Below are 10,031 nucleotides of genomic sequence, written 5' to 3'. Positions count from 1 at the left end.
TAAGTACAGAACTCTCTTTCGCAGATTTGATTTTTGGGGCGGTTAGGGTTTCTTGGCAGTTGCTTCGATTCAATTTGATTCACCCCCAGTCGATTCGATCCAAGCGGTGATGAATATCATCAGCATACCATTGTTCCTATCATCAACGCCTCAACGCCATATGCTAGACCCTCTCCAGCTTCGTCGCGGCACGCCAGTCACCCGCCGAGGTCTTTCGCTGCCCAGGCTCCCGCACCCGTTGATCAGGTTGGGTGTTCGGGTTACCCGAATAATTTGGGTTGGGTAATTCGGGTTTTTGAAATTTCGGGTTTTCAAAACTAACACCTGAAATTTGACCCAAAAAAAGGAGAAACCCAAAAATCAGGGTACCTAAAAATCCGGGTTCGGGTTTTCCCGATTTACCCGAATAGACTGTTGTGTCCACTTCCTAGCAAAAAAGGGCAGCGCAGTAGGTCGCCGGTGATATTCGTGCACGCTTCAGGCTGCTAGGGGAACCATAGGAAAGGTTGCCGTCAGAGAAGGTCAAGACGGTGACGACATCTGCGGTGTTCAAGAAGGTTTGCACGGTAACATGTAGAAGCAGACAAATGGAAGAGGAGCTGGCGCAACCCAGCGACAGCGAGCCACATGGGTAGGTACCCTGCGCCAGAGAGCTTGATGTCGACGAGGAGTACGACCCAGTGGCGGCGGTAGCCTCGGGCGCCTAGGCGGCGAGTCGTGGTGGGGAAGTTGACGACTCAAGGCTGGATTGATGGGAATGGGTGGGGGTCGCGAGATCAGCTACATTGGCGGCTGGATCGATGGAATGGTGGGGGTCAAGATTGTATGGTTGGTCACGGACACATGATTACTTGTGGTAGGCTTGTGCTAGGCTAAAAGGAGGCGTGATTTTTCTACTGTGTTATTTCGGGCTATTCGGGTACTTTTGATACCATGGTTAATAACCCAAGTTTTCTGAATAAATTTCGGGTTTTTAGAGTTGATACTTGGAATGGTTATCAGGTTTTTCGGGTTCGGGGTTTGGGTTTCATGCCCAGGCTGACCCGCTGATCCATCGCTAGTCCTCGCCCCAATCGTCGTGGACGGGTGGGAAGAAGTTGCCCCGAGAAACGCCTCATCACCTCCTCCACTGGAGTCTGGCCGGGCTTCGCCAGCGGCACCTCAGGCGGCGGTGAGATGTGGGAGAAGACAGGAGGAAGGCCACAACGCAAGGCAGTGGCGGAGACAGGGGGACCAGCAGGGGCCTCCCCCCCCCCCCCAGCACCATGATTTGCTTGTAATTTCCTATGAACAGTGGCAAAATTAATACTAAGTTGTTGCTAAAAATCTATTTTTCAACACTTTGGCCCTCCCAGCCTGTTTTAGTAGCACTTGGCCCCTCTAATACATATTTTCTGGCTCCGCCACTGACGCAAGGCAGTGGATCGCCCCCCGTGTTTTAAGAGGAGGGCGACGCAGGGGTTACTTCGTCGGCTTCGAAGAACATTCATCCTAGTTCCATATATTTTTGTCCCCTTTTTTCTGCTTATTAATTTTGTCACAATTCCAGGCTGGAATTAGACCATAGCTCGAAAGAGACACCGGTAGCTTTCCTACTCGCTTCTGACTACCACCATTCCCCGACAGCGACGGTTAGCACTCCCGCTCCCCAACGGCAGTTTAAAAACACGCGCCAAAAAGGCTCCATCCCATGCTTCCTTCCCGCGCTAACTTTAACAACTTCCTTGGCCTCCTCCGGGAAGCAAGGCCTTCCGTCCACTCCACCCTTCCCCCACCTCCCGTCTTCTCATCCCATCTCCTCTCCTCCTCCACTTCCTCCCTCCTCATTCTGCGACCCACCCCAGCCCACCACCGCCGAACCTCTCTCCATCTCCGCGGGGCTCTCCGGCGCACCCCCTCGTGCCTCGGGGACCCCAATCCGCCGCCGACACCACGGTCGAACCATCCATCACACCTGCCTAGATCTCCCGGACGCCTCTGCTCGTGCCTCGCGCCTGAGCAGCTAGCTTGGCAGCTCGCTTGATGGAGGAGGAGCTGAGTCAGATGGAGCCCGGCGCGAAGGTGACGCTGCAGCGGCAGGCGTCGTCGGGGTCCCTGACGCAGGGCCCGTCGGGGGAGCTCCGGCGGCAGACGTCGCTGGAGTCGTCCCCCCGCTCGGGGCGCGGCGGGAACCGGCACCTGTTCGGGCGGCAGTCGTCCATGGACCCCAACCGGCGGCGCGGCCGGAGCCAGAGCCCCGTGGGCTCCCAGGCCGACCAGGACCTCGCCGTGCCGGACAACCTCGATTCCACCATGCAGCTGCTCTTCCTCGCCTGCCAGGGCGACGCGCCCGGCGTCGAGGCGCTGCTCCACGGCGGCGTCGACGTCAACAGCATCAACCTCGACGGCCGCACCGCGCTGCACGTCGCTGCCTGCGAGGGCCAGCGCGAGGTCGTCAGCGTGCTGCTCGACTGGCAGGCCAACATCGACGCCCGCGACCGATGGGGCAGCACGGTCAGTCATCATCCACCATTCGACCAACGTAATTTTTTTCATTTCATTGGCATCAAACGATCGATATCTCATTGGTTTCTCTGATCATGTATATGTAGGCTGTGGCCGATTCCAAGTGTTACGGCCACATGGACATCTACGATCTTCTGAAATCTCATGGTGGAAAGGCCCCGGTATATATCTGTCTTTCCATCACATCAACTGTCTCTTTGATTTGTGTGATCGATGGATTCATGGTTCATGTGCTGGTCTCTGTCTTTGAACGTCTGTAATTTGCAGAGAAACAGGAGGACGCCGATGATGGTGTCGAACCCCGGGGAGATACCGGAGTACGAGTTGAACCCCGGCGAGCTCCAGTTCCGGAAAGGGGACGAAGTGCTCAAGGTAGGTAGTGCAATTTGTTTTCCTTTCCATTTTCAGTTCAGATAACAGAAATAGCATGAAGCGAGTGAAAAAATAAGAGGGGGAATTGACGGTGCGTGCGTCGAACAGGGCACGTACCAAGTTGCAAAATGGAACGGAACCAAGGTCTCCGTTAAAATAGTCGACAGAGAAACCTACTCCGATCAGGAGGCCATGTGAGATGCAGATCTCAATCCTCAATTCTTCACCCCAAAGAGCCCAACCAATTTATTTATCTGACAATCATGTTTTTTTTCATTTGTTACAGAAACTCTTTCAGGCACGAGTTGACGGTATTCGAGAAGGTCCGGCACCCGAACGTCGTCCAGTTCATCGGAGCCGTTACGCAGAACATACCCATGATGATTGTTTCTGAATACCATGCAAATGTATTAAGAGTGTCAAAATTAGACTGTTACTTAAGCCACTATCTAGCTTAGATGGACTAATTCATGCAGTTATTCTGAAACACAGGCTGATTTAGGAAGCCTTATTCAGAGGAAAGGAAGGCTGAATGGCCATAAGGTGCTGAGATATGCCCTTGACATTGCCAGGTATGTCTACTGATCCCAAGAGAAGATCAATCCTTGAAAATTGAAACATTGTGTCATATTGTTCTTCATTCGACAAAAGACGAAGTTCCATGCCGAAATGTGCATCAGTGCTAATGATCTTACTTGTTTTCATCGCGGCTGACTCTGGATGTTCAGGGGCATGACTTATCTGCATCAGTGCAAGCCAGACCCCATCATCCACTGCGACCTAAAGCCAAAGTAAGATGAGGAAATGAAGCAACCACTCCTCTGTTGTCTTTCTTGCATTTTCTTGGAAGCGTAAATACACCGCGCGCGCATATTCAGATGATGCAACAAAATAAAATTGGCATGGTTGTGCCGTACTTTACTATTTGAATCTTGGTAAGGTGCCAGAAATATCTTCCTGGATAATGGAGGCCTAATGAAGGTCGGAGGGTTCGGGCTGATGAGGCTGTCCAAGATGGCTCCTGACAAGGTGAAACTGATGAACCACGAGGCCATCGTCGACACCTTCAGTAAGCCCACTCTCAGCAACAAAATATAAACGAGGATCATTTCGCTGACAAACTCAATCGCGCTCTTCTGTAACCTAGGTTACTACACTGCGCCTGAGATGCACAGAAACGAGGTGTTTGACATGAGCGTCGACGCGTACGCATTCGGCTTCATCCTTTACGAGGTCAGTACAGCTTTCTGTTCCATGTGCGGTTACTCTGCGATGTGCACAAAGCAGAGCAGAGAACATTACCGGCTGGGTTTCAGACTTGATAACTTAATCGTCCCTATGATCATCAACTCTGATCTCTTTTGGTCTGACTGGATGTGATCGTCAGATGGTTGAAGGACTGCCCAACATGGAATCCACAACCGTCATAGCCCGATGCGAGGGGATGCGGCCGTCGCTGAAGAACAAGCTCAAGGGGTACCCTTCAGACTTCAAAGGGTGAGTTATCTTGTGAATATGAAAACACCTTTTAAGTTCACTAGACCAGAACCAGCACCACAATGAGCCAGAAACCCTTGTTCTTCTACCCTGGGTGCATGCAAAAATGCGATGCAGGCTGATCGAGGAGTGCTGGGAGACGCACCCGATGGCGCGGCCGACCTTCTCGGAGATGATCGTCCGGCTGGACAAGATCTACGCGCACTGCATGAAGCACGGGGCCTGGAAGGAGTCGCTCAAGATCTGGTCCGTATCCCGGCGACTTGAGCGTTTCAGGCTCAACATCCGAAAAAGGACGAGTCACTGGACGGTATTACTACTGTCCGGTTATCTGAACACTGAATGATTTTGCTCTCTGCGTTTTGTCCGGCAGGAAATGACACGGGCAGGTCTCTGTGTACGTACGTAGGCGAACGCGTACCACGTCCCTGTGTACGTACGTCGCTTCTTCTCTGGGTACTGATGGAGCTGGAGGATCGCCGTATCCACGTCCCTGTCATACATACTGTAAAAGATATCTGAGTTGAACTGGATGAGATGACACAACATGTATACAGTATACGGTCTTTTTTTAATTTTTGCTGCTGTACTGTCGAACAAAGAGTCTGAATACAACAATGATGCTCTACCGTAGAAGCTAGGATATATCATGATGTATGTTTATGCTGTCACTGTCTTGAGAAATATGGCTTTCGTTATCATGTGACTGGCGTGACTAATTGCTACCCATGGTTGGGTTGTTTGTGTGATTTTTTGCCATGTGATGTTTGGTGACTCGAATCCGTCACATGTAGGTTGTGAACTTTGAACCGATCACCGAAAAACTGTTCCCACGTATTTTGAATGGGAGAATAGTTGTATGTTTTCCACTTACAAAACATGGGATAGGCCGGACCAAAACCTCATAGCTTGCGAGCTTAACGAGCGCTCGATAATTCGGCCCGTTAAACTCATAGCTCGCTTCTTAATGAACAAAGTCAATCATCGATTTCAGCTCGTTAAGCTTGATAGTAACAACACATTACGTATTTTTGTCTTATATGACACAATTTTCATAGCACCTCAACCCATTTATTTAATATATAATCTACATAGGAGGCAACAAACTAGTGCATTTCTTTTTGTAGTCACCACCTTCCTTCTTAAAAACCACACCTATACACTCATCTTGTAGACCGTAACACATCGGAATCTATTAATAAGCGCTCACGAGCTTAACGAGCCTCAAACGAACCGAACTGAGGAGGGTTTTCTGCTTGTTAAGCTTAACGAGCTTAATGAGCCGAGTCTTGGAGCATCTCCAGCCGTTGGCACCCCCAAGAACATCACCGAACCAAAAAAGTTGGTGTCTTGGGGGTCATCCGGCGAAATAAAGAGGGCATCTTTTCAGTCACACCCCACCCCAAGCAAAAGTTTGTGAGGAGAATGATTAAGTGGGCCAAGAAAAAAGACATGTGGTGAGACATGATTCGCCGAAACTTGTGCCGGCGCCCCCAAGAGACCCCCAGCGCGCCGGGTTTCACATGGGTTTGCCGGCGCTACTTTGACGTCCTAGGGGACGTTGGGGGCGTGGCTGGGCCGTTTTTCGGTGAAAAGTGCCGTCCGAGTCTAAAACCGAGCTTAAAAAGGTGTCCTGGGGACGTCCTGGGGAGGCTAGTGGAGATGCTCTTAACGAACATGAGCTTAACGAGCCAATCAGCTTATTAGTCTACCCCTATTCCTAATGAGTATCAAGCCCGTAATGAGGGGGTTTTAGGAGGTAAGTGTAATTTTCACGGAAAAGTCCAAAATGAATCTTAAACTTGTAAACGAAAGCTAAATCAAATCCTTAACTTCTAGTTCCTAAAATCAGCACACCAAACTTTCTGATCCCGGACTATTTTGAACCTTGAAAGTGTTTAGCTGGTATTTGCTGACGTGCTAAGTCACATCGGGCTGGCCCATTAGCGCAGTCGCTTGCGAGCCTGGTCTGTTCTATTTATTCATTTTCTTTGTTTTTCATTGGTTTTTTGGCTTTCCTTTTCCCTTTGTTGTACTTTACCTTTTCACTGGTTTTTCTTTCTTCATCATACATTTTATTTTCTGTTGTGTCTTTCTTGATTTTATTTGTAGTTTTTTCTTTTTCTTTTTATTTTTGTTTATTTGCCGGTTTTAATCGGTTTTATTATTTACAACTGTTTAAAAAATCAGCCAATTTATCGCTAATCGGTGGGTAAACAATAAGATTATGCCATACCTTTTTTATTTATCGTTTGGACTAATTTATCGCTTTGACAAGCGATTTATCAAGGTTATACCGATAAATCATGCCCATTTTCTAGCACTATGTGTGCAAGAACTATGTTTATTTGTCTTTTGCAGACCTTGTTATGTAACATGAACATCTGTTTTGTTTGTAATTGTATAAGGATTCAAAGACAAGGAATAAACCTAACACTTTTGTCCAATTTTTTTTGTTGAATATAGCATATTTTAGTGCTGAAAACCTGAGATTTGTAAAAAAATGGCCGATTAATAGTCAACCGATAAAATCGATTAATCGTCCAATTTCCAATTAATCTATAATCCCAAGTCGACCGAGACGCTGGCGATAAGCGATATCCTCAATATTGTTATTTACACATGTCTATTTTTCCTCAATGCACAATGTACATTTTTAATGAACACATGAAACATTTTTTGATATAATTTGAGCATTTTTTAAATAAAATATGTAAATTTTTAAAAAAATACATGTTTTCAACATTTTTAAATACACAGTAACATTTTACAATCTCTAAATGAGAATAAACATTTTATAAAACTACACGAACATTTGTTTACATTGTTTAAACATTTTAAAAATTGTATAACCCTTTTTTCAGTTACATGATGGTACGTGTATTCTTCTAAGGGTGACACATTTTTTACATTACGCAAAAATTATTTTTACATCCTATACCCTTTTTTGGATATCTCACAAACACATTTTGAAACTTGTGAACTTTTTTTGTATGTACGGAATATATTGTTGAATCACACATTCTCATTTTAACATTTCACATACAGTTTTTAAAACTCATGAAAAAAATTCGATGTCAAAACATTTTTGTTACTCATTTTTTAAGGTTTCAAAATTTGTCCCCATTTAAAAAAACAAAAAAAATGCACTTTAAAAGTTTGTTCCCATTTTTTACAAAAAAAATAGTATGTTTCAAATTGTGTTTGCCTTTTCAGAACTAATTGTGTTGAAAAAAATTATCCACCTTTTAAAAAAAATATATTCAGAATTAGTGTTCGCACTTTTTTGGATATTTCAAATATTGTTTATAGTTTGAAAATTTGGTTGCCCTTAAAAAATGTTTTCAATTCTCAACGCTGGGGTGTGCGGTTAAATTGTCTGGTCCTCTCATTATAGCACTAACAGCCATTGGTTCTAGTGGCTAGGGTGAGTAGTTCAACATCGCTAGGTTGCAAGTTCGATTTTTTCTCTTTTTCGGCATTTTTTACATCACATGTTACGAAAAAGAAAACAAACTTGCTTCACGGCTGGTGGACCTGCCCAGTCAAGTCGCAGTCAACAATCCCAAGATTCGACCTCCCACGTCAACACTCTTTGGGAACGCTCTCAAGGTTCAAAAATAGATCGGGATTAGAGAGTTTGGCACGTAGATTTCAGGGATTGAAAGTACAAGGTTTGACTTAGCTTTTGCCTATAAGTTCATGGTTTATTTTGGACTTTTTTCCAATTTTCACCTCAAAATGTATTTGAGTGGAGCGACAATTCTGTGAAGTGAAAATTGGTCTGATTAAGGACCTGAAATATACAATACTGGATCAATCTCTAGGCGCTTTCTCGCCTCACAAGGCATAGGTTTAGTTGGTATTGGCCTTTATTGATAATCTTTCTGACTAAATGATGTGACTAAAAGCATGCAGACACCAGGGTGACTAGTTTCGACCGTTGGGTAGGTATCGGGTGAAATTGGAGGAGATGTCACCCTAGGACTTTGCGTCAGATGCGGTTGGAGCCTGGAGGAGATGTCAATGATGGAATCCCGTTCTCCACCACATCCGAAAACGTTTAAACCGAGGAATATGGGTCTAGGCACGACATGGATGACATCAAGGGCATGTGATGATTCCAAATTTTTGATGCGATCAGAACTTCCACATCGGTGTCAAATGGACTAGTTCTTCAGAACGTATCTGGTTCGCAAATTTTGTATAGTAGGCCCCACTGCATTATGAGAGATGAAATTGCCACATCTATGCCCACCCCACATTGCTTGCACTAGTTTGCTGAGATTCATATCGTATTTTATTGCCTTGGTTAATTTGGCATTAGAGCACGAAATTCCCTAATTCCCATTTGTTTGGCTATGGCACTAGTCTACACATGTAATGGGGCTACCATAAGCCAAAACACAATTTGGCAATACTATTGGGCACACAATATGGGTGCCCTAATATCTCTCCCATCACCATTATGAGTTTGTTATTGCCGGTTCCACAATGTTGTTCACATGATTGACCGACTCAAAGGGGCCCACGAAGGTTGTAGCAAGTAGCAACCACAAATCATTGATCACGTGGCACCCTAACAAGACATGAAGAACTTGTCGGATCTGAACTTCTGGACGAATGCAGGTGGACTCAATGATGGCGGTTGCGTCAGTTATAATGATGGTAGAGTGCAAATCAATATTTACTTCGATCAAAATGATCTCAATCTATGAAATTTCAACTCGAAAAATGCCTAACGGGTTTTTGTAACCCAAATATTTGGAATGTATTAAGCAAGAAAATCATTACATCTGGAACATCCAGACGCAAGACACTTCCCAAATTATTTTTAAGAATATGAAAAACACAGTAAGATAAAACTAGCCATTTGAACCAAAATTGTTCGGAAAATTCAACCATCGTTGCCACCCCAAAGGGAATATGGAGGAGGTTAGGGTAACAACGAAAGTCACCCATGTAGACTTTCGGTGAAGCGGGGCGCAAGGGTGAGCAACACGTGGTAGTGATCCTAGTTTTCTTTTCTCTTTTTGCATTGTACTGCAATTTTGGCATATTGTAGCGAGTGTATTGTAACAGCACGGCACATGTACTGTAGAAAGCATACTGTAGCGCCCGCATTACACATATTTTAACATACATTGTAGCACCTACTACACATGTTCTATGGCACATGCATCACATGTGTGCTTCACGTACTTATCGAGTGCAACATAGGCGTGACCCACAACGAAGCACATGTTGCACTACACGTGGAGAGCAATTTTACGCTACATGAGAGCACACTACCTCCCGAAGGAGTACAGGTATGTTACCCTATGTGTTTTTTTTTTTGGAAATGGAGGCTTGCCCCCGGCCTCTGCATCAGAACGATGCATGCAGCCATCTTATTAAAGAGTCTCGAAGTAGCACAAAGTCATAAAAGTATTATAGCTCGCAAGCGGAGCAAAAAGGAAAACAAAAGTGAATGCTCAATATCACAACCGGTATGATAATGTAAAGGACAAGCTCCCTAGACTCCTATCTTATTATGCGACCGCCAACTGGTTGAATATAGCACGTGCTACCATCTCCCACAGGTTGCACCCAGTAACCAAAGGCTCCCTGGAGTCCGTAGGAGTGAGTAAGGACCACGTACAGATCCATGCGGTAGC

The 10,031-nt window shown here is 45.6% G+C and overlaps 1 protein-coding gene across 2 annotated transcripts; it reads left to right on the top strand.

Moving 5' to 3' along the window:
* The first annotated feature begins 1,706 nt into the window (after positions 1 to 1,706).
* On the top strand, positions 1,707 to 5,075 carry LOC125545539 (integrin-linked protein kinase 1). 2 transcript variants are annotated; one of them, XM_048709530.2, is made up of 12 exons: positions 1,707 to 2,493; positions 2,592 to 2,666; positions 2,773 to 2,877; positions 2,986 to 3,071; positions 3,164 to 3,284; positions 3,370 to 3,449; positions 3,606 to 3,668; positions 3,825 to 3,946; positions 4,025 to 4,110; positions 4,265 to 4,374; positions 4,492 to 4,620; positions 4,748 to 5,075. In XM_048709530.2, the coding sequence occupies exons 1-12, from the start codon at positions 2,023 to 2,025 to the stop codon at positions 4,752 to 4,754; spliced, it is 1,455 nt and encodes a 484-aa protein (XP_048565487.1). In that variant the 5' UTR covers positions 1,707 to 2,022; the 3' UTR covers positions 4,755 to 5,075. The 2 variants fall into 2 exon arrangements, 1 of the variants encoding a protein (XP_048565487.1); XR_015598749.1 differs by lacking the exons at positions 4,265 to 4,374; positions 4,492 to 4,620; positions 4,748 to 5,075 and having other exon boundaries at positions 3,818 to 3,946; positions 4,025 to 4,103.
* The last annotated feature ends 4,956 nt before the right edge of the window (positions 5,076 to 10,031 follow it).

This window comes from Triticum urartu, chromosome 3A, assembly GCF_056163025.1.
Source record: "Triticum urartu cultivar PI428250 chromosome 3A, HENAU_Tu73, whole genome shotgun sequence".
NCBI classification, from domain to species: domain Eukaryota; kingdom Viridiplantae; phylum Streptophyta; class Magnoliopsida; order Poales; family Poaceae; genus Triticum; species Triticum urartu.
The sequence above is the reverse complement of the archived record's forward strand: the minus strand, read 5'-3'. Positions and strand labels throughout refer to the sequence as shown.

What these genes read in the sequence shown, in the direction of transcription:
- LOC125545539 (XM_048709530.2), top strand. Translation starts at nt 2,023, where the DNA reads ATGGAGGAGGAGCTGAGTCAGATGGAGCCCGGCGCGAAGGTGACGCTG. An exon ending in CTCATGGTGGAAAGGCCCCG is followed by an intron (nt 2,667 to 2,772) that starts GTATATATCTGT and finishes TGTAATTTGCAG; the next exon opens with AGAAACAGGAGGACGCCGAT. An exon ending in GGCCATCGTCGACACCTTCA is followed by an intron (nt 3,947 to 4,024) that starts GTAAGCCCACTC and finishes TCTGTAACCTAG; the next exon opens with GTTACTACACTGCGCCTGAG.